Here is an 18,801-nt window from a genome sequence, read left to right on the forward strand (position 1 = left end):
TACTGAAAACAAATTCATGATACTGAAAACAATTTTATAAGGAGGCTTAGGGCAAAGCAGCTACTCATCTTTTAACTTTTTTTTCTTACAAACCCTTAGCCCCCCCCCCCTGAAAAAAAAAATCCTGGATCCGACCTTGCTTGGTACTATATAACAACTATGCAAAAAAAAGATCGGCGGTGCCAGTTAGGGTGTAACGGCTCTTTATGTTCTAAACTAATTTTTCAAATGTGACGAAAACTGAATGTGACGAAAGAAAAAGCAAGGATAGTTTACACAGTATTATGATGTAATATTATTATGGTTGGGGTATAAGGTTTGACCCCCCTCCTAAAAAAAATCTAACTCGTAGAACAGCAAAAAATACATACAAACAAATTCTAAATGAGTTTTTTTAAGTTTTTTTCTTACAAACCCTTAGCCCCCACCCCAAACAAAAATCCTGGATGCGACCTTGCTTGATACTATATAATAACCATGCAGAAAACAGAGTTAGCATGTAACGGCTTTTTGTGTTCTAATTTGTTTTTTTTTTAATGTGGTTCAAGTTTCGAAGATCTGTCTGGTACGTTTAGCGCATGGTGTTTTTGGGTCTGCCTCTGCGACTCGTACACGATGATTGGCAGTGGAGCAAAGCAGTTGGTAGCCGGGGTTTGTCCATACGTAGTACGTGGCTAACGTATCTCCATCGGCCAGCTCTTATGAAATCCACCACAAGAGGCTGGCCAGTCTTGTCGCGGATGGATTAATTGGTTATCCTCTGCTGCCAATGAACGTTGAGAATTCTTATGAGACTTGAGTCTAAGAGCTTGTCTGTAAGTTTTTTTTATTCCATTTGAATGAGTCTTTTTTCACTTCGCTTGGTGTACCAGTCCTAGTTGAACTTCCTTGAAATATTGATGCTAGAACTATTTTGAAAATCTGAAAAAACTTTTTCAGTTTTAATGATTGAATTTTAATGTGCGTTTCTTATATATTGGTTTTTCTTTTCATCTTTTTCTTTTGTATAACGTTTATGTTGTCACCTTTGATGTTTTTTTTTTACATTTTTTTTAGGCCAGTTTCATTTATTTTAAATTGTTTTGCCGTTGACGTGAAGCCGAAATATTTGAATTTTCTTTATTTAAAGTTTACTTTTTTTGTTTTGTCCACTGTCTTGTTTAAAATATTGCTGCCATTTTTCTATGTTTTCATTTATTTTAATTTGTAAATGGAAAGGGAGTGTAGCCTAAAAAATTATTTAAACCAAGTAGGATCAGAATGGATAGATACAAAAAGACTAACTGTTGAATGGGTAAAGTCCTGACTCTGGAATGACTCTCATCTTGCTCCTCCTCCAAGTCTGCAAGGTCAATTCCAAGTTGTCGAAGTTTCCACTTGGGAAGTCGATGCAACTGCGACGGATCTTCGATTTGATCTCTCGCCCAAGCCGGTAATTTCGAACTGACATACTTATTGACTTTTTCAACCTAAAATTTCAAATTACCAATAAATAAAAAGTAACGACTGCTTTCATAATTTGATGGCGAAAATAGCGCTTAATTTTAGTTCCCGCTTCAGGAGTTGATTAACTGCAATGGATTTTCGAGTTGATCTCAGCCCCAGCTGGTAATTTCGAACTGACACACTTATTGACTTTTTCAACCTAAAATTTGGAATTACCAATAAATAAAAAGTAACGATTGCTTTCATAATTTGATGTCACAAATAGCGCTTAATTTTAGTTCCCACTTCAAGAGTTGATTAACTGCAATGGATTTTCGAGTTGATCTCAGCCAAAGCTGGTAATTTCGAACTGACACACTTATTGACTTTTGCAACCTAAATTTTATATTACCAATAAATAAAAAGGGACTATTGCTTTCATAGTTTGATAGCAAAAATAGCGCTTAATTTTAGTTCCCACTTCAGGAGTTGATTAACTGCAATGGATTTTCAAGTTGATCTCAGCCCAAGCTGGTAATTTCGAACTGACCCACTTATTGACTTTTTCAACCTAAAATTTCAAATTACCAATAAATAAAAAGTAACGACTGCTTTCATAATTTGATGGCGAAAATAGCGCTTAATTTTAGTTCCCGCTTCAGGAGTTGATTAACTGCAATGGATTTTCGAGTTGATCTCAGCCAAAGCTGGTAATTTCGAACTGAAATACTTATTGACTTTTGCAACCTAAATTTTATATTACCAATAAATAAAAAGGGACTATTGCTTTCATAGTTTGATAGCAAAAATAGCGCTTAATTTTAGTTCCCGCTTCAGGAGTTGATTAACTGCAATGGATTTTCGAGTTGATCTCAGCCAAAGCTGGTAATTTCGAACTGAAATACTTATTGACTTTTGCAACCTAAATTTTATATTACCAATAAATAAAAAGGGACGATTGCTTTCATAGTTTGATAGCAAAAATAGCGCTTAATTTTAGTTCCCACTTCAGGAGTTGATTAACTGCAATGGATTTTCAAGTTGATCTCAGCCCAAGCTGGTAATTTCACATTAATTGGCTGGTAATTGCCTTCTACGATCTAAATTTTAAATTACCAGCATATTTAAAGGACATATTACTAAAAGCTTTACTAAAGGGCTAAAATGATCGCTCATAGGTCAAATAAATTTTAAGTAGTCCCTTTGTATCACTGTGTTACAAACTTTTTCATAATGAATTAAACATCCGAAACTTTTCATTTGAAGGGGCCAGTAAATAAGACAAAATAAGTGTGTCCAGAAAAGCTGCATTGACGACAAGTGGAGGGGCCAACGAGTCCCTCCCTGCAATCTCATGATCTTTTTTGTTTCTTCTGTGACTTGAAAGATCTAAATCCAAACTGAAAGACCGTGATAAAACTTGGGAGCATAGAAAAAAACTTTAAGCTAGTGAAACTAATCCAAGATATAACACAATGAAAAGCATTAGACTGAAGAAAAGAAACAAAAAGTAAAACAAAAAAAAATGAAACTAAGCCAAGACCTATGACAGTGAAAAACGGTAGGCCTAAATTAAGCAAAAAGAAATAAAAAGTAAAACTAAAAAAAAGACAAAACTAAAAATAGTACTGGCTTTAAAGAAAAAGAAAGAAGCTGAAGAACTAAATAAAATTACAATTTAAACTCTTATTAAAGAAAAAAAAAATAGGAAATGCAATTGAGGTTCCTCTGTCCAACCTTATACGTGAGTTACGTTCAACTACGTTCTGGACAGGAAGATATTTTGAAGATATTAGAAGACATATAGCCTAAAATTTCCTTTAGATTTTTCCAGAAAAATTCCATAATTACATTCTGGAAAAGATAAATTTCCATAAACAAAAATCTATCAACAACCATCAGGGAAAAAATATTCAGTTGTCAATAAAGAAGGGTTGTTCTGGACAAAATATGTTTGAAATTAAGGGAAGACACAGAGATTTTATACTGTATGGTAATAGATAAAGTTATTACCATCAGAGCCCAGAGAAATTCTCTGACCTTTCTTGACTTGTGCCAGTTATGGTAAAGCAATGTAGGTTGGAGTAAAGAGAAAGGGGATATTTAGGCTGAACCTTCAGCTTATGTTTGCTTACCTTTGCAAAAACTGAGCTTTAGCTTACCTTTGCGTCATTTGTTTTAACTGAGTTATTCTGTTTGACAGTAATCAAACTAAGCATTAAGATTAGTTATGATAAGCCAGGAATAGTTCTCTGACTTTATCTGACTGTAATCTTTTTTAGAAAGAATATCGAAGTGCTTTGGGACGGGTAGAGATGGAAATATTCAAACTAAGCCCGTAACTCGTTTAAAGTACATCTACAGTAAGGTAAAATAAAAAAATTCGGGACGAACTTCCCTTAATATAACAAAGATAAGTAGCCCATTTAAGTCAATAGAACTTACAGAGATTTTCAGGATCTGATGACCAGACAGAACAGACTGAGTCGAGAAGAATTTTTAATGAATTAGAAGCAGATATGACATATGAAACTGACGGTTAGTCAGCTCCTAGTCTCAGCAGAGCTCCCAGCAGAGCTCCTAGGAGCTCTGCTGGGATTCGAACGCTGCCTATCTGTATGATAGGTGCCTTACTTTTACATTTTTTTTCTCCAACCTGAAAAGATTTCCCATTTCAACTGAGGTTTTAAATTCCATTTCCTGTAATTGTGTTTGACTTCCTCCTGAATATACGTTTCCAGCGTGGCATTCGGGATTGACCAAGGACAAGTCAGATAGGCTTGAAGTGGTACAAGAAAGAGCTGTGATAATCATACTTGGACCCAACTATTTAATATACGATGATGCAACTAAACAGCTCAACTTGACTCCTCTCGACAGTCAAAGACATGAACTCACATATCATTTTGAACTAAATATTTGAATTCTCCAACCCATCGGGGTTTATTACCCAACCTTGAAAACCCTCTTATCAAACGACGAAATGTCAACAAATTAAAAAGAAACTCTCCACAATTAATAATTTATCCAGCTTCTAGTGCAGAGTGACATAGTAATCAGTGTCCCTTATTTTATTCGGCATTTTAATGAAAACACCTTGGAAAGTACTTGATCTTTGACGCAGTTTATTTTATGGATTTACATGTGAGTGCTTTAGAACAAATTTTTCGGTACTGGTGTATTATGTGGACACTGCTAAAGAAGTCAAGTTTGGTTAATACTGATGAAATAAAATAGGATGAATATATAAAAGTTTTAAAACAAATTTGGGCTATATATTTACACATTGGGGGGGGGGGGGGTGTAAAGCATACCAAATATTAAATACGTAACCTAACCTAGGTAACTTTTCCCCCTTAAACCCCAAAAAAATCGTTTAAACATTGTAACTCCTTGAGAAACCACGACTTTGCAGTCATTTATGTATAGAGATCTCTTGAGAATAGCCTGTTTTGACGAGTTTTTGTGACTGGTTTCCTTGTAAAATATATAGCAGTGTCCACATAATGCACCAGTACCAACTTTTCTATAATGTGCTTTAATGATTTAACTGTATACGCGACGTTCTTGCACTAGCGTTTGCTATTTTGGTTAATTCAACGTTTATTCTTAATACAAAGCTAGGTCAACAAGAATAATTTTATTAAAATACATATATTTGTGTCTATCGCCCTCCTTAAGCTCCCAAATAAATTTAGCGTCGAATATGCTTGTCCAGTTTGGCACCTTGGTATCTTTCGAGAAGAATCGAAAAAAATTGAATCAATCCAAAAAAGAGCCTTGCGAATAATTTTCAAGAAGGCAAGGTGCCATACTCTCTGCTAAAAAAAAAGAAGCTAGTTTGGATGTTATATAAGGTTTTAATAGTAATTAAGGATTATTGAACTATAAGTTTTGACGTCTCAAAGCTTTGTTTCCATGGCACAATCAGATCTGATTTAAGAGATACGAATTCATATAGGCTAGCAGGGGATAGATACATTTTTCTAAGCCGTGGAGATGACAACTTTTGGTGCTTGCGGGGATGAAAAAACATGGCCTCATCTTTCTTGAGCTATCTGGAGATCAGATTCCTTTGGGAACATTTACCTAGGAGACTTACGAACTAATTACCTATTATTGGACTAGACGCAGACATATAAATGAAATAAACACATATAAAAAGACAATAGATTTATTGAACTTACATGCTTAGTTGGACAGGAACTGGTCACTTCGATGACAATAATGGTGACCGAGATTATTTGCGGTACTAATCGTTTCAGGTCTGACTTCATATTAAAATTAAAAAACACATTTACCCCACTCCCAAACACGGTTCTTTTGTCCTGCGCTGTAAGGACTACCCTCAATTGACCCAAGAGGACCAAGGATGTAAATATTTCATCCAATGAATTTTTTAAGATTTTTCAGATGATTCAGGCGTTCACACGATTTTTTTGCCATTTCAACTTCCTTAGAAATATCGTACTTAGCATTTTTCTTGCTACTAATTATGTTAGCGAAATTCGAGTGACTAGCGTCGTTGTCTGACTGAAGCTACCCTTCCCATCAAATAATGACGTCCCGTCATTAGTAACTGCTCATTAGGAGTGCTTAAAATTTTTCAATTATTTTTCTTATTTTATTTTAAATTCCTATCTAAAATTAATCTAACGGACTAAGATTATTTTTGTTTCTAGGTTAGCTACTATACTAAGGTTTTTTTTTTTTTTTTTTTTTTTTTTTTTTTTTTTAAATCTAGCACTGATTACTTTTACATTTCCAACAAAGTTGGGGCTATTCTACTTTTACATTAGTTTTTTTTTTTGATTTTGCTGTCTATATGACGTACTACATACTATCTACAGTACGTTAAATGAATAACATGATAATATTACACCTAATTCTACTTGTGGTACATACATGAATGATTTATAACATACAATATTTGGTTCATCATATTCACTGATAACATTAAAACACTTTCACTATTGGGATGTTTGAATTGTCAAAGCTATTAGGAAGTAACACATGTAGCTTCACATCTATTCATCACCTTTCGTGTCCCTCCTGTTGTAAATTACTGTCCTTCACTCCTTTTGTCCTGGCAAAAATTTCGAAGCACTTACGTTATGGTTTCTTCATGGAACAGTTCGAGTCTAGTTGTCTTTACACGGTAAGTTTTCCCTAATAGTCCACTGGGAAATGACCGTTAAATATCGCTCTAATAGTCAACTGGGAAATGATTCTTCCCACTACAGGTGTTGGTGTTTTTCTTCTCAGCATATCATTTTTAGGATTTTTTTGAGGCACATAGAGAATGTATTCTCGCGTAAAATTGTTCATTTGTGCCTTTTGAAACGGGTTGTCGTCATACTATAGTGACTCTCTTAATATATTGTCTTTAAATTCAACTTCAAACATCTTCAAATATCATTTGGCTTCTAACATCGTTTAGCTTGTACTGCTCGATGGAGTTCTCAGAATTAAACCTAAAATTGTGTTTAATTTCTGCTTCGAAAATCTTCATATCTCTTTGAGTATCGTTCAACTTAGAATCTTTTTAAATATCGTCTATCATGTTCATATCGAGTGTGTTCACAGAATTAAACTCAAAAGCGTCTCTAACTTCAGTTTAAAATATCTTAAAACTTCTTTAAGTATCTTTCAACGTCAATTATCTTTAAATATCGTTAATCTTTCTCTGATTGATGGGGTTCTCAGAACTAAACTTCAAATTGTCTTTAACTTCAGCTTCAAATATCTTCAAGTGTCTTTAAGTATCTTTTAACTTCAAATATCGTTGAATATCGTTTATTATGTGCTGATCGATGAGGTTCTCAGCATTTGTGTGATTATGTAGTTCGTTAAAGCACTTGAGGTTCAAATATAGTGTTACCTGATATGTAATATGGTTCATGGTCGAAGAAACGACGGTCGAAGGTGACTGTTGTTTTAGTAGACGAAGCTGGGATGATAGTTACCTGAAGTTATGGGGAGTACTCTTCGTCGGTTGATATATGATAAAAATAGATGCTACTGGGTCGTATCTGTACTGGGTAGCTTATTGTAATGCTCAATAACCAATTTGCCATTTACTTCCTGTAATAAAAATAGCGAGGCAGAATCACACGTTCTTTAAAGTAAACACTTATAGTACAAATAAGTCACGTATTAATTGGGTACATTAATTTCTAAGCTATGAGCCAGAATTAAATAAATACACTAATATTAGTACTCACAATGAAAATCTAAAACAGAAATGTCTTCAAATGAGAACGGAAATATCGATATTAAATAAACATAATTTACCCTACATTATTAAGTTTGAGGTCTACTTTTACAATATTTTTCATACCTGCATTACTCACGCAAGCCCGTGCTGTTTAAGAGATGCATGTTGCAGTCTCATAACCACACGGTTTTACGCAACAGTACTGCAATGAGGGAAAAGGACATAACAAGGACGAGTGGAGACCTCTCTACCCACTCGTTTTCTAATGCCTTCTCTATTCCTTACCTTAGACGTTCTCATTTGGTTCCGGGTTTAACCTCAGTTGAAATGCAGAGCCGTTCTTCTTTGTTTACCCGTGTTCTTCTCTTGCAGTTTCCGTAATTGCGAGTCAACATTGGTATCTCTTTTACTTTTCGAATAAGGTAATTAGATGCAGGATTTCCAAGCTTGCCGGCGTAGATTCCAGTTGATACTTGGCAAAGAATATAGTGTAATGAAGAACTGACATCAATATCTTTTTAGAAGGCTATTGTTTGAGCAAATCCTTCAGCACTAAATAAATAAATATTATATTAACGTTTTATTAGAATCTGTTAAACGAAAAACACCTTCACATTAATAAGGAATTCCTTGTGGGTATTACTTAGTCGCCATTGGACATACACAGGGTTTCAATCCATGTATCTTAACTGATTAAATGGTTTTAAAATTTTACATATTATTATTGAGATATAATTTCACATCCGCCGTGAAATTCTACATATAAACGTACCATAGGTTGTTTGGTTATAGTTCCCAATAGTTGGCTATTGGTACATCTATTACTCGAGTAAGAAACACATGAATGAGCAATGTGTAGGCCTAGAATGATTATAATCTGCATTAAGATAAAATATTTCATATAATTAGGCGCTTCTATACTGATAATATCTTGCTTTGGATAATGTTCATTTTGGTTAGGGCATGGGTCGATTTTTCATGGAAAATCCGAGGGAGACCTGAGTCAGTATAGGTAAGATATAACGTGACTGACTTGCGAAAATATGTCACAGAAATTAGAGCTCAAGATATTTCATAGATAAACCAATTAAATTAAAGAACATTTTTGTCACCGAACTATAGAACGGTGATTTCTCTGTTATTGTATGCGTCATAGATATAAACTAATGAAATTAAATTTTTAGCCAAGGAGCTAAAAACATTAATGCCTCTGTTTCTCTTTGGAAGTAATGTTTAACACAGAGCTGTAGGACAGCTAACGTCATAGATATAATATAATGAAATTAAAAAGCTTTTCTCTCTTTTTTTCGCCTCGGAGCTATAAGAAAGTAAACTCTCTGTTTCTTTTTCAAAGCATTCAGATCCAAAAACGAAAACTTAACTAGCTCACAGAAGTTTCTATTCAACCTTTAAGTATTTCTTTAACTGCCCCTGATTGGCATAAAAATACTAATTATTTACACTTGAAGGACTGAGGAATATCTCTTCCTACGATTGTTTAAAAAAAACTAAAAAAAAAAGTAATGGACCTTTAGTTCCTCCCTAGGCTCCCCACAAGACGTGGTCCAACACCACTTGTCGTTTTCAGTAGACCACGAGCTTCCTAAACTTGGTTACTTTCTGTTCCAACCTTTCTATTATCCTTTGAAAGGGCACAGAAATAACACTAACAAAAATAAGACATCTAAACTTAATCAAATCCTTAGTAACATAGACTAATTTAGTCTAAGGTGCGCAAAGTATAGCAATCAAGGATGCTTGTTGTAACAAAACATTGAACGTAGATTTAATTAAACTGAAGTACTAAGGTATGTCTTATGTCTAGCTACAAAAATAAAACCTACATATGCTCATTCTCTCTCGCTCTTAAATAAATAGAACAACATAGAAAAAAAATTGACATTTTCAAATAAGCAGTTTTTAAGAACAATAGACAGACTTTTGACGACCTTTCTTAATTGTGTTGAATGCTATCTGTTTATAAAAAAAGCATTAAGTTAAGTCTGATATTTGCCATCATTACAAATAACCCATAAAATTAATAAGCACAAATAACGCGGATATTTATCCACTAGGGGACCTAACGTGTGCGAGGGGAGTCGACCCCAGCAATACAAATGACGCTCGACCCCAAAAAAAATATATTCATGTATTTTTTATTATTCTTTGTAAACAAGCATGAACACTGGCTTGTTTTACATCTACATGGCTCTAAAGCAGCCATGGTTCAAAATTCAAATTTTCTTGTTCACTCATTTTGCGGAGCTACTTTAGAATTTGAATTTTTTCTATCACCATTATTCAGATGAAGGTCATCTGTGTAGGTAAAAGAGACCCTTTTAAGACCTATCCCTATGCCTCAATTTTCTGTGATTAACGGTTTCTTTCACCGAATTTCTCGCCTTATGCAGAGTTCCAGTCACAGCTGGGTAACAACTCTTCTTTTTTTGCTTCCTTCGGCGACTTTTGCTAAGCTTTCTAGCATGTGTGCTTATGCCGCTGCCGCCAATGTTCGTAGTGCTAGCTACCGCTGGCACCACTTATTGGGGTGTATGTGCAGGGTCACTACTTTTAAAGGCAAAAAATGACGCAAAAGATTGCTATGCCACTTACTCGAATGACGCAAAAAGATTGCTATACCACTTACTCGAATGACGCAAAAAGATTGCTATGCCACTTACTCGAATGACACAAAAGATTGCTATGCCACTTACTCGAATGACGCAAAAAGATTGCTATGCCACTTACTCGAATGACGCAAAAAGATTGCTATGCCACTTACTTGAATGACGCAAAAAGATTGCTATGCCACTTACTCGAATGACGCAAAAAGATTGCTATGCCACTTACTCGAATGACCAAGTGCTATACTACTCGAATGGCGCAAAAAGATTGCTATGCCACGTACTAGAAGGGGGGAATCCCTTGTCGGCCCTAATGTTAGTGAGATTCCCGCTCTTACCCCAAAGGTTCTGCAAATATCGGGTTGGGTACTACCCTATTTACAGTATACCCTGTCCCAGGGTATGGTAACGCGATCGAGTGGTCAAATGGCCACTTTCTAAAGCCAGATGTACCCGCCTTGGGTTACGGCTAGAAAATCTCTACTCTCTCCTTGGAGGTAATAACCCTCCCTGTCAATATAATAATGGCAGTGCCTTGTAGCTCTATTCCTACCCTGCCTGGGTTACGGAAAATACTACACAGTTTGTAGAAAATACCGTACTTGTATTTTTCCAAAAGGGTCACAAATGTAATTAAAGAAACGAAAATAGGTCATTTATTTGAAAGGAAAAGAAACAGGGGTGGAACCCCAACAGTAGCAGATTTTTATCCTTGAACAATAAGTTTATAGCCTGTACCTGTAGTAAGGCTGAAATAGGACCCCATTTGCTACTATTATGCCTAAAATTCTTCTGTTTCTACCAATGTTTCATCGGTCCAGCTAGATTTTGTTTTTCTTTACGTATTATCTTTTATTTTATTCTTTCAATTCACGGTACAAATACTTTATTATTTAGTAATATACGGCACTACTACATTGCATTTATTACTAACACTAAAAAAATTACTAATTATACACTTGCTTCTACTTGTTAAAAACTGAATACTATTTTTTTTTCTCATTTTACAATTCTTCATTGAGCCTTTTCTCCATTTTTTCTATTGTACCCAACTCTTTGAGGGGATACAAATTTATTTCTAATAGCCAAAGTTCAAGCAAAGCTGCTCGAAGTTTTGCTAATGTGAAACTTCGCATTAGCTAAGTTTCACGAGCGCCGCTAAAAGCGAAGTCAATTTACCTTCCTGTTTTGACAAAGCCAGTTCTGTTTAAATATACAATATTTCAATATTTTTTTTTTTTTTGCGGTTATATCAACTTAAAATAAATTTATTATTTTAATAAACCTATTTTGGGGTAATCTATTATCTCTTATGAGATATAAAGAGCTTCCTATCTTAGCCTAGTGGTTATAGGCCTAATCAATTGACTTATATGTCTGTCTCTCTCCAACAATTAAATTTAAGTTACAAAGTTTTAATATCTTTACTAGTCCGCAGTTTTCCTCCAATTTCCGACTCGCGCCATTTGTTATATATTGTTTTACTAGTAATTAAGGATTATTGAACTATAAGTTTTGACGTCTCAAGGCTTTGTTTCCATGGCACAATCAGATCTGATTTAAGAGATACGAATTCTTATAGGCTAGCAGGGGTTAGAAACATTCTTCTAAGCCGTGGCGATGACAACTTTTGGTGTTTGCGGGGATGAAAAAACGTGGCCTCTTCTTTCTTGAGCTATCTGGAGATCAGATTCCTTTGGGAGCATTTACCTTGGAGACTTACGAACTAATTACCTATTATTGGACTAGACGCAGACATATAAATGAAATAAACACATATAAAAAGACAATAGATTTATTGAACTTACATGCTTAGTTGGACAGGAACTGGTCACTTCAATGACAATAATGGTGACCGAGATTATTTGCGGTACTAATCGTTTTAGCTCTGACTTCATATTAAAATTAAAAAACACATTTACCCCACTCCCAAACACGGTTCTTTTGTCCTGCGCTGTAAGGACTACCCTCCATTGGCCCAAGAGGACCAAGGATGTAAATATTTCATCCAATGAATTTTTTAAGATTTTTCAGATGATTCAGGCGTTCACACGATTTTTTTGCCATTTCAACTTCCTTAGAAATATCGTACTTAGCATTTTTGTTGCTACTAATTATCTTAGCGATATTCGAATGACTAGCGTCGTTGTCTGACTGAAGCTAGAAATGCAATTTCTCTTTCTGCTGAAGAAGAATTTAGACTCTTGGAAGCCGTATTTGAACTCAATTAGGGGAAGTTTAATTTCTGCCTATACCATCTTTAGAAGGAGGGAGTCTTGTATTTTAAGTATATGGTATTCTATTGCTGGTGCATGGATACCCTTGAGCGCAGGAGGGGTTCGTTGTGCCTCCGTTTTGAAAAAAATGCAATAATAAACCGTCAGACGGCAAGTATATTTCCCAAACGTCACTCCCCATCCAGATTACGGCCGCCTCGAGCTGTTTCTGAGCCCATTAACATTTTGTCCCCCATTCGCTGCGTTAGTTCTAGATATGAAAAAACTTTTGTTCCCTTCACCACAGAAAAAAATGAATAAAATATCCCACTAGTTTTTCTCGTTTTTTGCTTTTTATATTTGGGGATGGTGCTGCCCAGGATCTTGCACTTATTTGCTTGTTTTACCCCCCTCCCCCCAACTCTCTTTTTTAGTGTCCCTTTGAATATTTATATATATATATATATATACTTATATCTTATTCTATTTTTTAGTGTTTATTCACTTGTTTTCCCCTCCCCCTCCTTTTTTCCCCTTTTTATCTTCTTAACTTTTAATTGATTTTATGCAGTTAAATTATTGACACTCTTTTAAATTCCCTTTTAATTTTTTATCTATATTTATATCTCGTTCTTTTTTTGTATTTATTCGCTTATTTTGCCTCTCCCTTTTTAATGTCCCTTTTAATTTTTTCTGACTTGCATTTGTTTAAGTTTAGTTTGACCAGTTTTATCTTTTTACTTTTTGATTGACTCTGTATAGTTAAAAATTATTGAGTCGAAAATAAATGTTCATAATGATTTTTCTTTTTCGTTGTGGTTTTTGTATTTTTGCCAGTTTTTGTGCAATCATATACTTTGTCGACTCCAAAGTCCGAATTCGGCCCTTTGTGGGTTTGTGTTAGTGATTATTTTGAAATAAACATCTTATTTTATAATGCAAAGCTAAGTTGAACTAAGTTAGGACAAACAATTGCTTTCCGGAAAAACTTTTGTTTATATGTACAGAAAGAAGGAGAGACAAAGCTGTTTTGCATTTCAACACTTTCTGAGAATATGTCTAAGTAAAAACAAAATCGTATTCCACTATTGCTTGTGAGAAATTTCCAGGAACAGTATAACCAATCGTAATACTTAGTTTGACTAAAATCAAACATAAAAACTATGTTAAAAGCAATTAATGCGAAGCTAATTTACAACTAAGAGCAAAGGCAAGCTAAATAAGCTGAAGGTCCGGTTCAAATATCTTAATCTCCCCTTAGACAGCCTGCTTGGTTTTATGACTGACAACCAAGCAGTCAGAAAACCTCCAAAATCTCCTCTTAAACAACCTGTTTGGTTATCTGACTGACAACCAGACTGTGAGAAATACTAACTCAATCTTTAAAGGAACTAAAAATACCGGTTAACAAATTAGACTTTTCATTTTTCTTTAGTTAATTGTCAAGTAAGACACTAAATACTAAGACAATAATAAATGCTGCAAAACTTTATTTTGTTTGAACCCCAGCACTAATCAAGCAAATTGACTTCACAATGTGATTTTTTTGAAGTTGGGGTGAAATTTTCCAAACTTTCCTGCCCCTAGGACAGGGATACTTCGTGTCATTTCCTTGCCCTTCAATTACAAAGAATCTGGACTAGTTAAGAGCCTCAGGCTATAGACATTTTATGAGGTGAGATTGGGGTCATTTCAGGATTCTAAATAAGATTAAATTGGGATAGATATGTCAAAGCAAATACATCAGTGAAAACTTAAAAGCGTATTTGTATAGCACTGCTGCGTGACACCTTTAATCTATTGTCTTCTTTTATTTGACATTTAGAGACATGTACCATGTTTGATTTTAAAAATGAAAAAAAAACACACACACAAGAACAGGAAAATCAACAACAGAATCTTAACTTGGTATAAGTTTGACATACCTTTATTTGTAATGGGAAAAAATTTACATTTTTTGGTATTTTAATTAAAAAGCCCAATAAAAAACAATAATCCAGTTCCAGTTCCAAAATTTGTATACAGGGTATATGAACTACCAATTATTCCTTTCACCGCTTTGACTCCCCAAAAAGTACCTTCAGATAATCAGAAATCCCTCATCCTCATCTGTAACCAAGCCACTGGAAATAAAGATGTCGTCCTGTCAATTAATAACCTAAAGATGTCATTAATAAAGCCCCTCTCTCCCCTAGATTTTTAAAATACCTTTTATTTTGTATCGCCATAAGAAAAAATACTTGTCCCATCCCCTAAATTTTCCTGTTTACGTGCCCCCTGAACTAAGCAAGAAAAAACAAACTTGCGTGACAGTCTCATTGACAATATTTAAAAATAATATCTCCATCTGCCCTTCGATAACCTGTCTTGCTTTACTTCCTTGCTTTACTGCTTTACTTTACTGCTTTACTCAGTTTCGTTTTTGCAGGTCAGGAAGGGTCAGGAAATTGTCAATGAGTCACAACATTTCATTAATGATAATAGCTTTAACTAGGCCTATTTTCACACAATTTTAACTGTGTTCAATCAAATAATCCCAAGCTATATAAAAACTGAGCTAGTGCAAAGCTACGCTAAAATAAGATAAGGACTCAAATAAGAAAAAATCAGAGTCTCTGAAATTGACATTGACCTACCTAGATCAATTGATTTATAAATATTAAGTAGAGTTCGTCCATAACGATTTCATTCATCCTAATGCAGAAGTAAGTTATACTAAGCTAAAAATAAAAAGTTTGAACATATATCCATCTCCCCTTATTCCAAACTAATTTACTTTCCTTTCTTTTTACATTTCAGGAAGGGTTAGGTAATTTTTCATAAAAAGCACCTTTTGGCCAAAATTTACCTTTTACCCGCTTTGTTCTCTTGGCCTTATCCCACTGGTTAGAGTTTTTTTCTTTTTTCAAATAAGAGATTATTTTTAATTTTCGTTCTCCTATTAGATTCGGCTACAATTGTATGCAAGAAATGCTATTAAATATATTGTTAGCAACACTGTTTTAGTTACTTACCTTAGACTCATTAAAGGCGGGAGTCTTATCAGACGGATAGAATGAACTTGCTTCAACTGGGGCTTTTTTCTTGGGCAGAACTTGACTTATTAGGACATTTTTTTGAACAGGATTCGCTGCCTCTCGTCGGAGATGGGGCATTTCAAATTTCTTGCTATGTTGCTTTTGGATAGGCTCTGCGAAAAAAAAAACAATTTCAAATCATATACTATTGTTAGCTCTAGCCTAACACTGACCCGTTCTAGCCGAACGGTTGGCACGCTAGATCTGATATCTTATGTCAATAAGGGCAGGGGTTTGATTCCTGGTGACGCTGATTATTTGGTTTGGAAGGGGGGTCAGCGGTGTGATCTGCAAGCTCAGCCAGAGTCGACCCAGCCCCAAATTGATACCCAGAGAAAACTGGAGGAAAGATATGTGAAGTGTCAGATGATTTGCCCCGAATCATGCATTGCAGTCCCGGCCAACACACTGCAGGGCGAGCCTCAGAACACTGGTGTCAGGAATGAAATACGCTAATAATAGCCAAAGCTGAAACAACTTTTTTTTATCAAAAGGGAAAGGCAAATATTAAAAAAACAAGGTAAATGCCATTTTTATCCTAATAGTCCAGAGAGTTTTGTTGGGAGACTCTCTTGCCCTTGGATTTTATAGTGTTTTTTTTTATCTGCACTCAGCGCAAGGCGGCTTTCAGCACGACCTGCAGAGGCTCATAGTTTTCCCACTTAGCTTGTGTGGAAAGACCTGGTAGTTGGTCCTCTTGCCCTCATTGGAGAGTACCGAATTAAATTTCCGGGACCTGCAATGATTGCACAGAGCCTATGGATCAAACTAGGAGTTTTGTAGTGATGCTATAAATGAGGCTTCAAGAGTTTGTCACATAGAGACATCATAAAAGCACGTAGGCTAAGTGTTTTCTAGCCGATGAAGAGCATTTTATGTGTAAGGGGTATAGAGAATTGATAAGTTTCGCATCCCATAAAGCGGACACACTGACCGTCACCCCTCTTTCCACTTTAACTCATTTATCCAGATTTACAGTATCGATTTCTAGGGTTGAAGGACATTAAATTAATCGCTTTGTGAAAATTTTCATGTGGCTGGAACAAATGTATTTTGATTTTGAGCTGTATGATTTTGACAGGCTTTAAGGGACACAAAGTATCACTACAAATTGATAATAGAACTGGCAAAGATCATATTGTGTCCCGAAATTTAAAAAGAAAAAGTACCGTAGCGTATAGCCCTTTTTGAAATCCGGAGAAAATATATTTAGACCCGTTCCCTCAATACAAAATGCTTAGTATTCTAAACATATTTTTTCAAAAATTCAACCATTTCTAGAGTCTTACTGAAAATCTTGATTATCTCAAGTTTTCCCGCAGATTATTTCACATCAATACCGTCATGGTAAACTGAAAGTACAAGACAACCTTTTTCTTTTTTGCACAGTATGAGACGAAATACTTCTGATTAAACAGAACATAGAAAAACAAGGACTTGCCTTGTCTTGACCATTCCAGGTGGTGTGTTCTTCTCATTTTTCTGTAATTTTCGACGAAGATTTCAGACTGTGCTCTCAAACTACAAAAATATTTGCAGAGCAGTTGCCTATGACCAGTTCTACAGATGAATGATGACAGATTGCTAAAAATTGTCCTTTTCGGCCTACCGTCTAGGGCCAAACGAAAATCAGATAGTCAACAAATGGGCTGGGAACAGGTCGAAAGAAAGATTTAAGGGAAATGGAAACTTCTTGGGAGGGTGTAAAGAAGAATTGAAGAGGAGCGAGCATAACTGTATTGGGGTTACTCGGCTTGGTGCTGCAGTGAATTGTTAGTAGTAGTAGTAGTCAGTTGCTTTGGTGTTCTTATTAAAGCAACTCTATTAGCCTCTGGGACCGATAGTCTGAGTTGCAACAGTTGTAGATATTGATTTTGGTTGTTTTTATTTCTTTGTTTTGGATTTTATTCGTTTTTATACAGACGACGTCGTTTTAGTTTTTATCTTTTCTTTCTACTGGCTGTAGATCCATTTGTTTGTTCGCCGTTGAGATTTATCTCTTTGTTATTCTTTGTCATGGCTGGCCACTTCGGCTTTGGATTTTTCATTCGTAAACATGCGAATCAGTTTTTCGTGGCCAACTCCAGTTGCTAAAATGCAGCATCCTTCCATGATTTTCCGTGCTGCTCGCATAACAGTGAGATCTTAGCGTGAAAGGCTTTCTATGATTTTTTTTTTATTTATTTCAAAATTTATTACTTTCTCATTCAGACATTCCGTTTTCTCACTGCTATATTGACTTCCCATACTGTAGCACCAACTTATATAAACAAAAATTATAAGTAGATGTCAAGTTTACTTGGCACTGCTAACGTTGAAATGAAAGTACTGCTAACCAAAAAATTATAAGTAGATGTCAAGTTTACTTGGCACTGCTAACGTTGAAATGAAAGTACTGCTAACCAAAAAATTATAAGTAGATAACAAGTTTACTTGGCACTGCTAACGTTGAAATGAAAGTACTGCTAACCAAAAAATTATAAGTAGATGTCAAGTTTACTTGGCACTGCTAACGTTGAAATGAAAGTACTGGTAACCAAAACATTATAAGTAGATGTCAAGTTTACTTGGTACTGCTAACGTTGAAATGAAAGTACTGCTAACCAAAAAATTATAAGTAGATGTCAAGTTTACTTGGCACTGCTAACGTTGAAATGAAAGTACTGCTAACCAAAAAATTATAAGTAGATGTCAAATTTACTTAACACTGCTAACGTTGAAGGCAGTTTCCTCCGCAGAACTGCATGAAAAAACGCAAAGTCTTAAGTTATGCTAGTGTGAACTAAAACCACTGTCAAAGTTATATGATAAAGCAAGGAGACTTATACAGGGAACAAATTTAACCCAACTAACTCATTAATTGACTTACAGTCACTCATTCTTTTGTGTACGTCTTTCACTTTTCTGCAACTCCATGGGGATGTCCCCGTAATCCACAAACTGCTCCACCTTTCGGCACTTAAAGGTCTACGAATCATCTTCGCAATTCAAGGAATATCAGTATAATTCTATTACTCTATAGGTGTGTAAGTTTTTTATTGTTTAAAAAAATAAAGTTGTGAGACAGAGTCAAACTTCAGCGTAAAGAGCGAGGCGTTGAGGAGGGAACAGCCCTTTTCATGTACGGAATAATTTCTGTTCGTTTTAAGTTTTAATGTCGCACCTTACTTTCAGTTTAAAAAAAACTTGTTTTTTTTTTATTTAATTTCTGAACGTTTTTGAACTAATGCAGAATTTCTTTT

At 35.1% G+C, this 18,801-nt stretch overlaps 1 protein-coding gene across 2 annotated transcripts in view; it reads right to left on the reverse strand.

The window, feature by feature from the left end:
* LOC148948063 (fidgetin-like protein 1) overlaps positions 1-18,801 on the reverse strand; it is an 86,403-nt gene that overhangs the window by 38,811 nt on the left and 28,791 nt on the right. For both annotated transcript variants that reach the window (XM_089095189.1, XM_089095188.1), the window contains 2 exons: positions 15,497-15,672; positions 1,285-1,469 (listed from right to left, as the gene is read on the reverse strand). In XM_089095189.1, coding sequence (XP_088951315.1) covers positions 1,285-1,469; positions 15,497-15,672 — 361 coding nt within the window. The remainder of the gene's footprint in view (positions 1-1,284; positions 1,470-15,496; positions 15,673-18,801) is intronic.

This window comes from Artemia sp. Qi Xiang Cuo, chromosome 10 (assembly GCF_049724085.1).
Source record: "Artemia sp. Qi Xiang Cuo chromosome 10, ASM4972408v1, whole genome shotgun sequence".
NCBI lineage: Eukaryota > Metazoa > Arthropoda > Branchiopoda > Anostraca > Artemiidae > Artemia > Artemia sp. Qi Xiang Cuo.